Genomic DNA, 13,808 nt, shown 5'->3' with positions numbered 1-13,808 from the left:
GTCGTATTTCTATCGAGTGCTAGCTCGTTGCGTATTTCACATTGATGCTTGTGAAATGTTCGTTATTGGTTATAATGAAAATGTTAAAGGCTAAAATATAATTGCAATAATAATATGGGACAAGGAGGAGACGTTTGTAGTGCTATAAATTGTTATTATTTTTATGTGTTATTTTACTAAAGACGTAGAAAAATTAAGTTTGTTTAATGAAATTTATTGATCACGTTTTATTTTCAATTCTGGTGGCATTATTATTGCTTAGGCCTACTTTTTCTTCAAATGATATGTTTAATTATAGCTGTTAATTTTGTTGTTATTTTTATTTGTTGAGACGTAGAAAAAGTCTGTTACAATAAAATTTATTGATCACGTTTTATTTCCAATTCTGGTGTGATAATTATTTCTTAACCTCATCTCACTTTGTTAACTACGTAAGCCTACACTACAAGTACCGGTACACGTAAGTTACTCCATTAATTCATATTTCCATTATTATTGTTGTAAAGAGAAATTCAAATTAATATTTATTGGTTTCATAGTTAATTATCGCTATAATCTTGAATGAGTGAAGCTATTATAGTAAATTTCAGTTCGTTTTGCACAAACAAAAATTATATTAACTTATTTCTTGCAGGTATCTTCGAGTTTATGGTGGAATTTAATATACTTAATTAAAATAATAAATTAACTTTATGCATTTAATATTTCAATAATGGAAGGATAATTTTTCCAAAAGAACACAACGAAAGTGTAACATATTTTGTCGGCTGCTAGGAGAGAGATCTGCGATGATGAGGCGATAGTAGCGATCATAGTGGTGGGCAACTACCCGTGTTTGCATTTTTACTACATATTGAGCTTCGCGACTGCATATAGTAGACTGTGATAATACGTTAAAATGCGTGCACTTAGTGAAAACTTCCTGTCGAAACCAACGAGTTAGGTCGAAACTGTCCGCACACAGGTACCGTTAATACCGCATGAATTTGGACAGATTACAATGGGATGGGGAATCTTCCTGTCTTCCAAAAATCTATGACAGAAGGAGAGAGTAAAGAATATGCCAGGTAACCAGATTTAAAGAAAATATTTCTTAAAATACTTTGGTTCTTAGAAAATCGTATTCTAAACTGAAGTTGAAAATGACATTATATGCGAGGTAGACGCATATACGTTTGTCGTATTAAGCAAGGTAGAAAAGCGTATGTCTTATGGAGAATTAGTTGGAACCACAGAATATTTGACGTTATAGGCGAGGTGTCGCACAAAACGAGGTCGCTATAACCAAGTTCTACTGTAAATCAATGTTTAGGTACATATATTTATTAATTTTGTCAGAAACATTATTTTATTGTGTTAAAATATCAAGAGAGAATAAATAGCAATTTAAAACAACTCTTTTGACCCAAGAGAATCGGCAACCGATGCTCTGGATTGGCGGTGTAATGCTGATACTCTACGGGTGAATGTTACAGTGGCGGCCCGTACTTAATACGTCCGCTTTAATATTAATAGCATAGTGAATTAATCTAAATCACAGGTACAATTATTTATTCATTACAGATTATATTCTGAAAGTAGAATTTCTATAATAAAATGAAAGTAATGTGGTAATTGCGATAGACAAAACATTTCGTTCTATAATTAAGTTTTACAGCGATATATTTTTACTCAAAAGTAGTAACATTTTAACTGAAGTATGAAAACGTTTTTACACACAAATAAAAATGATAAAATCCTACTAACACACTATATGCACTTTAATGCGCAAGCCCACCACATTTTCTAGCATTTTTTTTTTTTATTATTTTATCCATAAATATTTTTGTGATATTTGGAGTCCTTGTTTGGATAAAAAATAAGTAAAGAATGTTTTCCAAGTTCAGATCTGATATTTGGTTCCTGTGCTGAAGTTCTCAGATCTTGATGCACGAAAATAAATATTCACATAAATAAGAGGGCCCAAATATGCGCAACATATTTAGCTGTAAGTCTATGTAAGGTGGAGGGACGCTTGCCTGGGGAATGTTTCTATAGACGTTAGTCAGATCCTTTTTGTTTTTGAATCTGTCTTTCATGTCTATAGGCTACATAGAGAGCTATTATTATCATACGTCGGCCAGCCGCGCCCTGCGTGGTTTCCGCCGAGCGCGTAACCGTTTCTCCGGCGCTTCTCCGATATATAACAGTACTAACAATAAATGTTCAATAATTTGGACTTACCATGCTCACAGTCGTTGCTGAAAATAATAATAATAATAATAATAATAATAATAATAATAATAATAATAGTAATAATAATATGCAAATCTGGCTTTCTGGTAGTAGCTCCCTGTAAAGCAGGTTTGAATAATTTCAAGGAAAAATTGTTCCGGAGCCGGGTATCGATCCCGGGACCCTTCGCTTAGCACGCGAATGCACTACCGACTGAGCTACCCCAGGAACTATACACGACACCGTCACGTGCTAAGCGAAGGGTCCCGGGATCGATACCCGGCTCCGGAACAATTTTTCCTTGAAAGTAATAATAATAATTTGTTTTAGCTGGCGAGTTAAGGCCGTAAGGCCTTCTCTTCCAGTCAACCAGCAAAAAGTATACATACATATGTATGAAGTTACAAAGAATTCAACAATTTGATTTAGGAAAGAGTTACATGTATACAAGAGATTATTTACGAATTAAATACTATGAACTATTAATTAAACAATGAAATACAAACTGTGTAGCAGAATTAGGCTAAAATACAAAGAATGTTAATATATTTCAAATAATGTTGCATAATAGAAAGAGATTATTATGAGACAATTTTGAAAATACAGCACTATCAGGATGCATGTCTAAATGAAGAAGTAACAATGTAGTCAGTGATATTACTATTTAATATGAGAAAAATTCGTACCGGTACCGGGAATCGAACCCAGGACCTCTCAGCTCTGCGCGCTGAGCGCTCTTTCCAACTGAGCTATGCCGGGACACGATCCACGGCGCCGGCCGAGCCTCTCTCGTAATGCTCTTTTTTTCTCGTATTAAATAGTAATAAATAATAATACATATTGGCTACTTCATAGTAGCCGTGTAGTATTCAATGAGGTGGGCGACACCTCATACAAATGAATATGTGATGTAGTCAGTGATAGTTTAAGTCAGTATGATTGGAGTGAAATACTAAGGTTATCTTTTAAGCTGTATTTAAAAGCGTTTATTGTCTTGCAGCCCCTAATACTTTGTGAAAATGGCCCCCGTTTGCCGCCACACACAACTGACATCTTCTGCTAAACGAATGAACAACACTCTGAAGTTCCACATCGTTGATAGCTTGGATTTCTTCTCGTATATAGTCTTGTAGTTCATCTACATAATGAGGATTTTTCCTATAAACCCTACCTTTTAGTGTTCCCCATAAATAAATGTCACAGGGTGTTATATCTGGGCTTCGTGGAGGCCACAAATTATTACTGATTAGTCTCGTACCGAAAATACGCCTCAATTCCCTCATTGACACGGCAGTTGTATGAGCAGTGGCGGAATCTTGTTGGAAATAAACTCACAATCGTTCCGCGTAAGAACACTACGTTTTCTGCTTGATTTTCGATTCTTCACTGAGCCTGTTTCTATAAATCTTTTAGCGAGTCGTCTAATTGTTTTGATAGAAGGCACAGGTCTGTTTCGAAACTTTATTCGAAATTTTTGTCTTGTTTTCGCACACGACCTTCTGCCTTTCATATACGTATTGTTATACAGGGTGATTCACGAGGAAAGGTAAAAAATTTAGGATACGATATCTTAGGCCATTTTGAGTGTAAAAGCTCATATGAACATAGGTCCGTTTTCGAACGATGGCGGAGCTAGATGCATTTTTTTGGTAAAACGTCTCGCCCCAACGTGAATCAGACGTTACCATATGCTGCTGACGTGAGAACGTGATACAAGGTCACCGATCGCAATGAATGACGTAACATTAGAATCTGCATTGTGAGCGATGTAGATAAGAGAAACAAACCGGATAGTAGGGCATTACAAATGTCCAATCGCCTGCCCTTCTCTGATGTAATGACAATGACACAGAACCAGCACATAACACAAATACCACTATCACTTAGTTCACAGCAGTTCAGTCAGCTACTTACAGTACAGTAGCTATACAGGTACAGTTATCGGAATTGTTGTGTTTTTCAAGATACCTTATAAATGTTTGACTTCAGAATATGCCGATATTGTTTATGTTTATGGTTTGTGCGATGGAAGTTCCTTGCGTGCCGTTGCTGAATATGAACGACGCTTTCCGAACAGAAGGGTACCATATCGAAGAGTACTTACTGTCAATGGGATTGGATGAAAGACTTAGTATAGCAAATGAAGGGGAAAACGAGAGAGGCGCTAACAGACCGTATTTTGGATGCGGCATAAAGAACAGCTACGAGCAACTCTCCCGAGCGATGAGCGCGATTCACGCCCAAGCGCAAAAGTGCATTGAAGCAGAAAGAGGTACCTTTGAAAATGTGCGGAAAAATCGACCCCGACGTCTAGAATATTAGGAATGTATGCATACGTGAATATAAACTTTAAATTTGTCCGTTATCTGTCTCTAAATGGAAGTTAGTACATTGGAATTTCAGAAGTTTTTGTGAAATCAAAGAGCCATATCTCCGTAACCGTTCGAAAACGGACCCATATTCATATGAACTTTTTGACTCAGAATGACTTCAGAAGTCACATCCTAAATTTTTTACCTTTCCTCGTGAATCACCCTGCATACACATGGTCACACAGTGGAATTTGTTGCTAGGCATTACCTAAATATACAATAATCACTACACTTTATACACTGACGTTGTACACTTGAAGAATCGAGAGTTTCATTACACGACTTCTAAGCACACTGAATGCCATATGGCTACTGGAGCTCGATTGCGCGGGAGAAACGGTTAGCGCGCGGCGGAAACCACTCAGGGCATTGCCGGCCGGCCGCTCTTTTCTGGGACGTTTGATAATAACAGCTCTGTACTTCAGCATACAGACAATAACTGCATATTAATTCACAACTTCACTAATTCTACCGAACAATAATGTAGGCCTACATGCTGCCACGAAACTGCACATGTTTACCGCTTCTAGACTGTAACTCAACTGCATCACTTCACGTGCTCAACAAGAGTGATCATGCTCTAACGTCACAAACTCTTAACCTGCCGACCACTGGTCTATGAAATAGTACATGGGTACTGTAAGATTAGCCATTACTCTTTCTCATTGACAGTCAAAGCCTGATGAAATAGCTACCGCTCTCGATACTGCATTGGAGCTGGGGTACAGACACATAGACACGGCCTACATGTATCAGAATGAGGCAGAAATTGGGAAGACTCTGAAGAAGTGGTTCGACTCTGGCAAGCTCAAGAGAGAAGATGTCTTTATAGTGACAAAGGTATGTATTCATTATTCGTACTTCACGTCCTCCATAGCAAGGTCAAGAATGAATTATAGTCCTACATTCCAGACTTCTTATCAACTTTTTATTAAATAATTTCAAGGAAAAATTTGTTCCAGGGCCGGGTATCAAACCCGGCACCTATAGCTGGAATGCTCTACCGACTGAGCTACCCACGAACTATACCATAACCAGGCTCAATTTCGCTCTTATATCCACACACCTCAAGTGGGTTGACAATGCCAGAGCTCAGCATTGAGTGCAAACTTATTGTGTGACTTAAATTTGTGGTTTTCTGTTATCGGAACAGTAATGCATGTTGTACAAATTATACAGATTTGTATAATACGCGGTACTGTTTCGATAACAGAAAACCACAAATGTAAGTCACACAGTAATTGTGCACTCAATGTTCTGGGCTCTGACGTTCTGTCAACTCACTTGAAGTACGTGGATATAACAGGAAAATTGAACCTAAGCCTAGCATAGTTCCTAAGTAGTTCAGTCGGTAGAACGTTCGCGCGCTCAGCCAAAGGTCCCAGGTTCGATATCCGGTCCTAGAACAGTTTTTTCCTTTAAATTATTTAAGTGAGCTTTACAGGGAATTATACCTGAAAAGCCAGATTTATATAATTTGTTATTAGTTTGCCTACAACTTTGGTGTACAATTTTCGTTATAGTAAATTCGTCAACTCAGTGTTATAATTTCTAAGTTAATCTTAATTTTTCGAAAATTCTTTGTCATTGTTTAATAAATCCAATTTTCTTTCCAGCTTCCACCGAAAGGAAATCATGCAGAATCTGTAGAGAAGTACCTGAAGAGATCGTTGAAAGCACTCCAGCTGGATTATGTTGACTTATATCTGATACACATTGCTGTTGGATTTAAAGATATAGGAGAGGACCTATGGCCAATGGATGAGAATGGAGCCACTGCCACTGATCCTTCAACTGATCACGTCAGCCTATGGAAGGTAGGCCTACCCATTGAAATAAGTCCTGCCACAATCACAACAAGCAGTGTAACATAAATTACTTTAATTATCTTAAATGGTGAACATTAAAAGTTTATCTCGCGGAAACTTCTGTAAAACGATCCATACATCTTCATTAATTTCTGCAATTTTATTTAAAGAGACTTTTCATTCAAGACACACAAAAAAAATGTGTCTTTTTACATATTATATAGACAGTGTTAAGTTAACAAAGGTTGTAATTGCCAAAAATTGAAAAATAATAATAATAATAATAATAATAATAATAATAATAATAATAATAATAACAACTTTATTTGAAAAATAATAATAGTACACTTTTGCTTGACACTCCCAATGAAGCAAAAGCTTGTGGCCGGGAGTGGAGTTTACATGAAATAGTCAAAAAGTTATGTTACACGCATAAGTCTACACTAAAATAATTATTTAATTGTTGAATTTAATTAATCAGGTATAAGTAAGCAAAATTAAGTGTAAAATAACCTACCAAAATAATAATAATAATAATAATAATAATAATAATAATAATAATAACTTTATTTGAAAAATAATAATAGTACACTTTTGCTTGACACTCCCGATGAAGCAAAAGCTTGTGGCCGGGAGTGGAGTTTACATGAAATAGTCAAAAAGTTATGTTACACGCTTAAGTCTACACTAAAATAATTATTTAATTGTTGAATTTAATTAATCGGATATAAGTAAGCAAAATTAAGTGAAAAATAACCTACCAAAATAATAATAATAATAATAATAATAATAATAATAATAATAATAATAATAATAATACATGAAATAATAAATACAAGAAATACAATGAAATTATATCACGTAATACACAGAAGAACAGGGTAACTAGAAAATCCAAGGGGCGACGGCTCCTTTAAACAATAATAAAGTAAAATGAAAAATTATTAAGTAATACAATCGTAAAATAAATACAAAATATTATGCAATAATGTAATGAAGTAATATCAGAGTCTAGTACATACAGTCACGAAGCTCAATACGTAGGGAATATGCATCCAATGACGATTGAACTTTAGTTGCTAGCCACTAGGATCGCTATTATCGCAAATCTACTGTTCCTAGTTGCTAACCGCTTGAAGCATTGTATCGGGAGAAATGCAAAAAATCACCTCAAACTTCGTGACTGTATGCACCAGATTGTGGTAATATAATGTATACTAATCAGGATTTAAAATCAGTTCAAGTATATGCTTTTAAATAATTTATTATTGACCTTTAATGATTTTTAATGAAGTTATTTTACAATCTCGGGCCAAAATTTGGACCATGCCCTAGTCTTGTTTCAAAACTGTATTTGGGTTCAAACAAAGAGCATGATATAATAAGATATGTACATCACATCATTTGTTTATGTCCATGTTTATATGTAAGACGATTTTAAGACCATTAGGCCTATTTCGAGTATAATTAACAATACCTTAGAATCCGTGACCCTCACTCTCCTAATATGAAGCTAGGTATAGCCCATTCGTTATCTCTTGAAATCTCCTCGCGCGTAAGGGGGAGAAGAAATTGGACATCTTTCCCTCGCTATGCTCCCACTTGCAGCTAGCTAGCTCACTTACCTCCATCATAAGATTTTTACTATGACCTATGGCGCACGCATCCATTTGCTTCCACGAGATAACGAATGACCTATTAAACGCTGTACTCCTCTCAACTTTCGATTAGCATTTTACCGAATCTTCATCATATATTAATAATGACAATGTGGTTTATTCATGCATTTATTTATTTATTTATTTATTTATTTATTTATTTATTTATTTATTTATTTATTTATTCATTCATTCATTCATTCATTCATTAATTCCTTCGTTCTTTGTTAATTAATTAATTCATACAATAATCCAGTTATTTACGGTACAAATAATAAAAAAAATTCTAATTACAAAGAATTCCTTTGTAGGAAAGACAATATCTAGATGAAAATCCATGAAAAAAGCCATTATATTCACTTCACTAAAGCTTGAGAGATTTTACTCTAGATAGTCCAACTTACTTACATACTTACAAATGGCTTTTAAGGAACCTGGACGTTCATTGCCACCCTCACATAAGCCGCCCGTTATCTATCCCTGTCCTGGACAAGATTAATCCATTCTCTATCATCATATCCCACCTCCCTCAAATCCATTTTAATATTATCCTCTCATCTACGTCTCGGCCTCCCCAAAGGTCTTTTTCCCTCCGGCCTCCCAACTAACACTCTATATGCATCTCTGGATTCGTCCATACGTGCTACATGCCATGCCCATCTCAAACGTCTGGATTTAATGTTCCTAGTTATGTCAAGTGAAGAATACAATGTGTGCAGTTCTACGTTATGTAACTTTCTCCATTCTCCTGTAACTTCATCTCTTTTAGCCTCAAATATTTTCCTAAATACCTTATTCTAGAACAGCCTTAATCTCTGTTCCTCTCTCAAAGTGAGAGTCCAAGTTTCACAACCCTAAAGAACAAAATTAGTATAACTGTTTTATGAATTCTAACTTTCAGATTTTTTGAGAGCAGACTTGATGACAAAAGCTTCTCAACCGAATAATAACAGACATTTCTCATATTTATTCTGTATTTAATTTCCTCCCGAGTGTAATTTATATTTGTTACTGTTGCTCCAAAATATTTGAACTTTTCCATCTTTTCGAAGGATAAATTTCCAACTTTTATATTTCCATTTCGTACTATGTTCTGGTCACGAGACATAATCATATACTTTGTCTTTTCGGGATTTATTTCTAAATCTGTCTGTTTACTTGCTTCAAGTAAAATTTCTGTGTTTTCCCTAATAGTTTGTGGATTTTCTCCTAACATATTCACGTCATCCGTATAAATAAGCAGCTGATGTAACCCGTTCAATTCCAAACCCTCTCTGTTTTCCTGAACTTTCCTAATGACATATTCTAGAACGAAGTTAAAAAATAAAGGTGATAGTGCATCTCCCTGCTTTAGCCCGCAGTGAATTGGAAAAGCAGATAGAAACTAGCCTATACGGACTCTGCTGTAAGTTTCACTGACACACATTTTAATTAATCGAACTAGTTTCTTGGGATATTATATAAAACCTAGGTAGCCTAACTACTGTTAGTAAATGATTATTACTTCAAAATAATGGAAGAGGAATAACAAAAGTAGGCTATATAATGAAACTAGTTTGTTATACTTTATTTCATGAGTCAATATTTAGGTAACAAGCAAACTTGACAATTCTTTAATCATTTTGAATTTTGCAAACCTCTCGGCACTTAATTCCCATGCTTTTTATATTAATACCTGCAGGCTATGGAAGCACAAGTGGATGCTGGAAGGGCCCGATCCATTGGACTGTCAAATTTCAATTCACGTCAGATTGCCAGAATAGTGAAAGCGGCTCGAATCCGACCAGCAAACCTTCAAGTGGAACTTAACGTGTATTTCCAACAGAGGGAGTTGGTAGCATTCTGCAAGGCCCTCGACATAACAATCTGTGCATACGCTGCTATTGGATCTCCTGGAATGAATCAATGGTTGAAAGATCAAGGAAAACCAGTGCCGTAAGTATTGTTATTGTTTCATATCTATAGCAGTGGGGGTCGTACATGGAAGGCAAGGGAAGCATTGCTCGCCCTGTTCATAAAGCGAAAAAGAAGAAATTTATTGCAGAAATTATATTTTAATCGTGAAAACTATGGATTCTCTAATTTTAAAAATCACAAAAATTCTTTCTTTGAGCGTCTGTCCTGGTAAAATAATTATTTAGTGAATTAAGACGGCGCTCATTCCGTCGGACCCCGGCCACTTGGTCACGCGTAATGAGTGCACCTCTGCACATTGTATGTTGGACATTGTGCAACTGTCACACACCTACAGTGCATAAGAGTCACTAAAGGGAAACTAAGGGGTGGAACTTAAACTGAGAGGATTCAATCCGGCATCGAAACTGGAATCCGGTGTGACTTAGTGGATAAAACGTCAACACGTAGAGCTGAAAATCTGGGTTCGAGTCCCGGTGCCGGAGAGAATTTTTTTCCGCTCCACCCATCCTTCACCACTTATGAGACAACTCGGTCAGGAGATAATGGGGTAGATGTGTATATGAAGCGGTGAGATCAATAACCATTTGAGTCCATTTACACAAGTTTCCAGAAAAATTAAAAAAAAAAACTTTTTTTTTATTTCTTATCTAATTATTATTTTTTTCACGTAATATTTCTAGTTGTTTTAGAGATCAAGACAAAGTAGTATACCAACTTTTAAAGTCGTAATACTTGTGGAAATATCCAAAATTTAATTTCAAATTTGCAAAAAATGAATGACTAGAAGTGGACTTGAATGGTTATTGATCTCACCGCTTCATATATTTTAATAACTTGCTTATCAATAATGTTTTATTCGTCACCAACATTCCATCTAGAGCTATTTCTTTATCAAAATTGAAAATATATATTAAGATATATTCATACATTAAATTTTTTTCAACTGTTTACATATATGTCTAAGAGAAATTTGAATAAACAAATTTGTAGTCTTTATCTAAAATAATTTTGGAAAAAAATGTACCTGAGTTACTGCGTATTAGAAATGCAATAACCATATCTTATAGGCTACTGCAATTTTTCTAAATCTATATGTAAGTTTCGGTATGTGATATACTGGAACGTTTTCCCTACATCAAGAATTCACAATCATACGAGAAACTTCTCTTTGAATGTCTTAATATAAATCACAATGCTGTTTCAGTGAATTCCCGGATCTTATTAAAGACCCCGTAGTATGCAAGATAGCCAAACAGCACAACAAGACTTCAGCTCAAGTTCTTCTAAGGCACTGCATGCAGAGAGAAATTGTCGTCATCCCCAAGAGTGTGAAACCAGATCGTATCAAGGAGAACTTCCAGGTGACTGACTCAACACATCTGTTACCAACATCAAACGAATACCACAATAATGAACAAATGCTTTTGCTTAATATAAATTCTAGTTGAATTTATATCTTGTATTGTGTATAATAAAATAGATTTCTTCCTTCATTTTTCTCGAGATATCGATTTGATTATTGTTATATTATTATGCACAATTTATGGAAGAAACAGCAAGCTACTATTTTACTTATGGTTGCAATGATAAGGAAGTATCACTCTAGGAATTTTCATATCATTTCTAACTGATGTCCGACATACGAGGAGATAAGTGTAGAGAAAATGGGTACTGCGCAGTTAGCGCATACAAACAAGTTCTCATTTCCACTTGCAAGCCGAACTGTGCTCTCTCAGTAGCTCAGTAGCGTCATTGATAACATACTGAACAGTTTGTGTTGATATACGACTTTTACTAAACATGTAAATTGGAGATGATGCCAAAGATACTTTCGTAGAAACCGCAAATTTCACCACACTTAATAGGTCTATGATTTAGTGGCAAAACTTCGTACAACATGGCCGCTACTGAACAGAAAGAAAACTAAACGAGGCATATTCTTACTGAAGACAAATTGGACGAGATATGCGCCTGTTTAGATGGCATTGCAAGAAAATGTATTCGTAAGTTAAAACAACAAAATGGGTATCAAGAGCGTTTGCATATTTGGCAATACAAATTGTTAAAATTGTGCAGCAATTCGAATAACAGCAACGCAAAATTCGTTTTCACTCAGTGTATCGATGTGTGGCAATTCCTTTGCCATCTAGCTGACAAACTAAATCTCATTCATTTTTCGTGCGCGCGCATCTAGCTTAGCTTTCTCACAAACGGATCTGTTAAGCTGTGCATTGCGAACGGTGGTAGCACTAGATGTGCAACCTTTCTTTGCATTGAAGAGGATAAAAACATTTGTGAAAAATACCATAGGATAAGAAAGGCTTTCAGTATTACCAATGCTTTCAATAGAAGAACACTTCATCCTGAAAATTTCTAATTTCAGCCAGAAAATTATCGATAATTTTGTATAATATACATTTCAATTAGGACTAAGTATTTTTAATAATGGTATTTCACAGCTTTACCGTTTTAGTTTGTATTTTAATTGATTATGACTTCAATAACAGTCCTTCCCCATATTTCGTTATAGTTATTTCTTTCTATCGAATTTAAATCTATGTAACATGATTTAAATACCGTTTTCAGAATGTAAAATTTATAGATACAAGTTGGCTGAAACGACCTATAAATTATACCACGAACCGCCTCTAATCACTTATCAATTTCCGGTACCTATTTTGTCATTGATATAATTTTCTGTTTTAGGTGTTTGACTTCGAATTGACTGAAGAAGAGATGGAGGAATTAAATTCTTTGGATAAAAGACAACCTGGACGGAGGTTTACATTGGATTCTTTCAAAGAGTGAGTTCTTATCACAGAGGAATGTTTCATTTGTTTACATAAAAGAACATAAAAGAATACAGGCATACGTTACAACATAGATTCAGCTGTCTAAAAATATCATGTCATGATCTTTAATACCATTTACATATTACGAAAATATCTCCGTTTAAATTCATTCATTACTAACAAATAGCTTCACTGAGACACATTTTATTTAATTGTACTCTCAGTCTAACGCAGACATTGGACTACATGATTCACTGCAATGTTTCTCTTAATCAGCTCAGGGAAATCAGTGCAAGTGAATGTGGACCCCTTATTCATCATCATCTGTCTCTCAAGAATCAGATCCTTCGATCTGTACCGACCTCAATTCCATCTTTTTATTGATCTTCTCAAGCCTCTCTCCAATTCTATATTTTAATGTCATTTTAGGAATTCTTGTATCTTGCATTTTCTTGAGATGTTCTTTCCAATTTTGTTTGTATTTGTCAACTTTTTCATTTATTAAAAATATATTTATTTCGTTTCTAATGTTCACCAGGGACTGTGTCTAATTTGGTACAGCCTAACTGACCTTAAAAATGTCATTTCTACGGCCTGAATGTGTCTTCTTCATTACCCATGATTCGCATCTGTAAAATAATGTGGGAACAGCAAGAACTTTGTAAAACTTCATCAGTGTACATTTCGACTGTTTTTCAATGGTCTTTTAATTGTACCACATATTGGTACCTTTGTATAGTAAGTAAGAGCAGTTCCTAAAAGGCTAATTTGGCAGTTTCTTCAGTGTTGCCAACTAACACCAGATATCACCAAAGAGGGTGAACTCACAATGCCATGTACAATAATAATAATAATAATAATAATAATAATAATAATAATAATAATATAGTATTAACAATAACGATGTCTTGCTTATTTACTTATTTACTACTTCTCATCTAAATGGTTCAATAATTTGTGAAAGAGTAGGTTTATATTTTCCCTCTGGACCTCTCGCACATTATGTTGGTAATTAGTATATTAATAAGATCTAATATTAAAATGTAT

At 35.0% G+C, this 13,808-nt stretch overlaps 1 protein-coding gene across 2 annotated transcripts in view; it reads left to right on the top strand.

Moving 5' to 3' along the window:
* Positions 1-13,808, top strand: part of LOC138704559 (1,5-anhydro-D-fructose reductase-like) — a 60,794-nt gene that overhangs the window by 1,216 nt on the left and 45,770 nt on the right. The window contains exons 2-6 of one of the 2 annotated variants that reach the window (XM_069832589.1): positions 5,259-5,426; positions 6,203-6,403; positions 9,734-9,987; positions 11,174-11,330; positions 12,676-12,773. The exons of the other annotated variant lie outside the window; for it this stretch is intronic. Of the exons in view, the coding sequence (XP_069688690.1) occupies positions 5,259-5,426; positions 6,203-6,403; positions 9,734-9,987; positions 11,174-11,330; positions 12,676-12,773 (878 nt within the window). The remainder of the gene's footprint in view (positions 1-5,258; positions 5,427-6,202; positions 6,404-9,733; positions 9,988-11,173; positions 11,331-12,675; positions 12,774-13,808) is intronic. 2 annotated transcript variants of the gene reach the window in all.

Source organism: Periplaneta americana, chromosome 8 (genome assembly GCF_040183065.1).
Source record: "Periplaneta americana isolate PAMFEO1 chromosome 8, P.americana_PAMFEO1_priV1, whole genome shotgun sequence".
Lineage (NCBI taxonomy): Eukaryota > Metazoa > Arthropoda > Insecta > Blattodea > Blattidae > Periplaneta > Periplaneta americana.
This window is presented reverse-complemented; position numbering and strand designations above follow the sequence as displayed.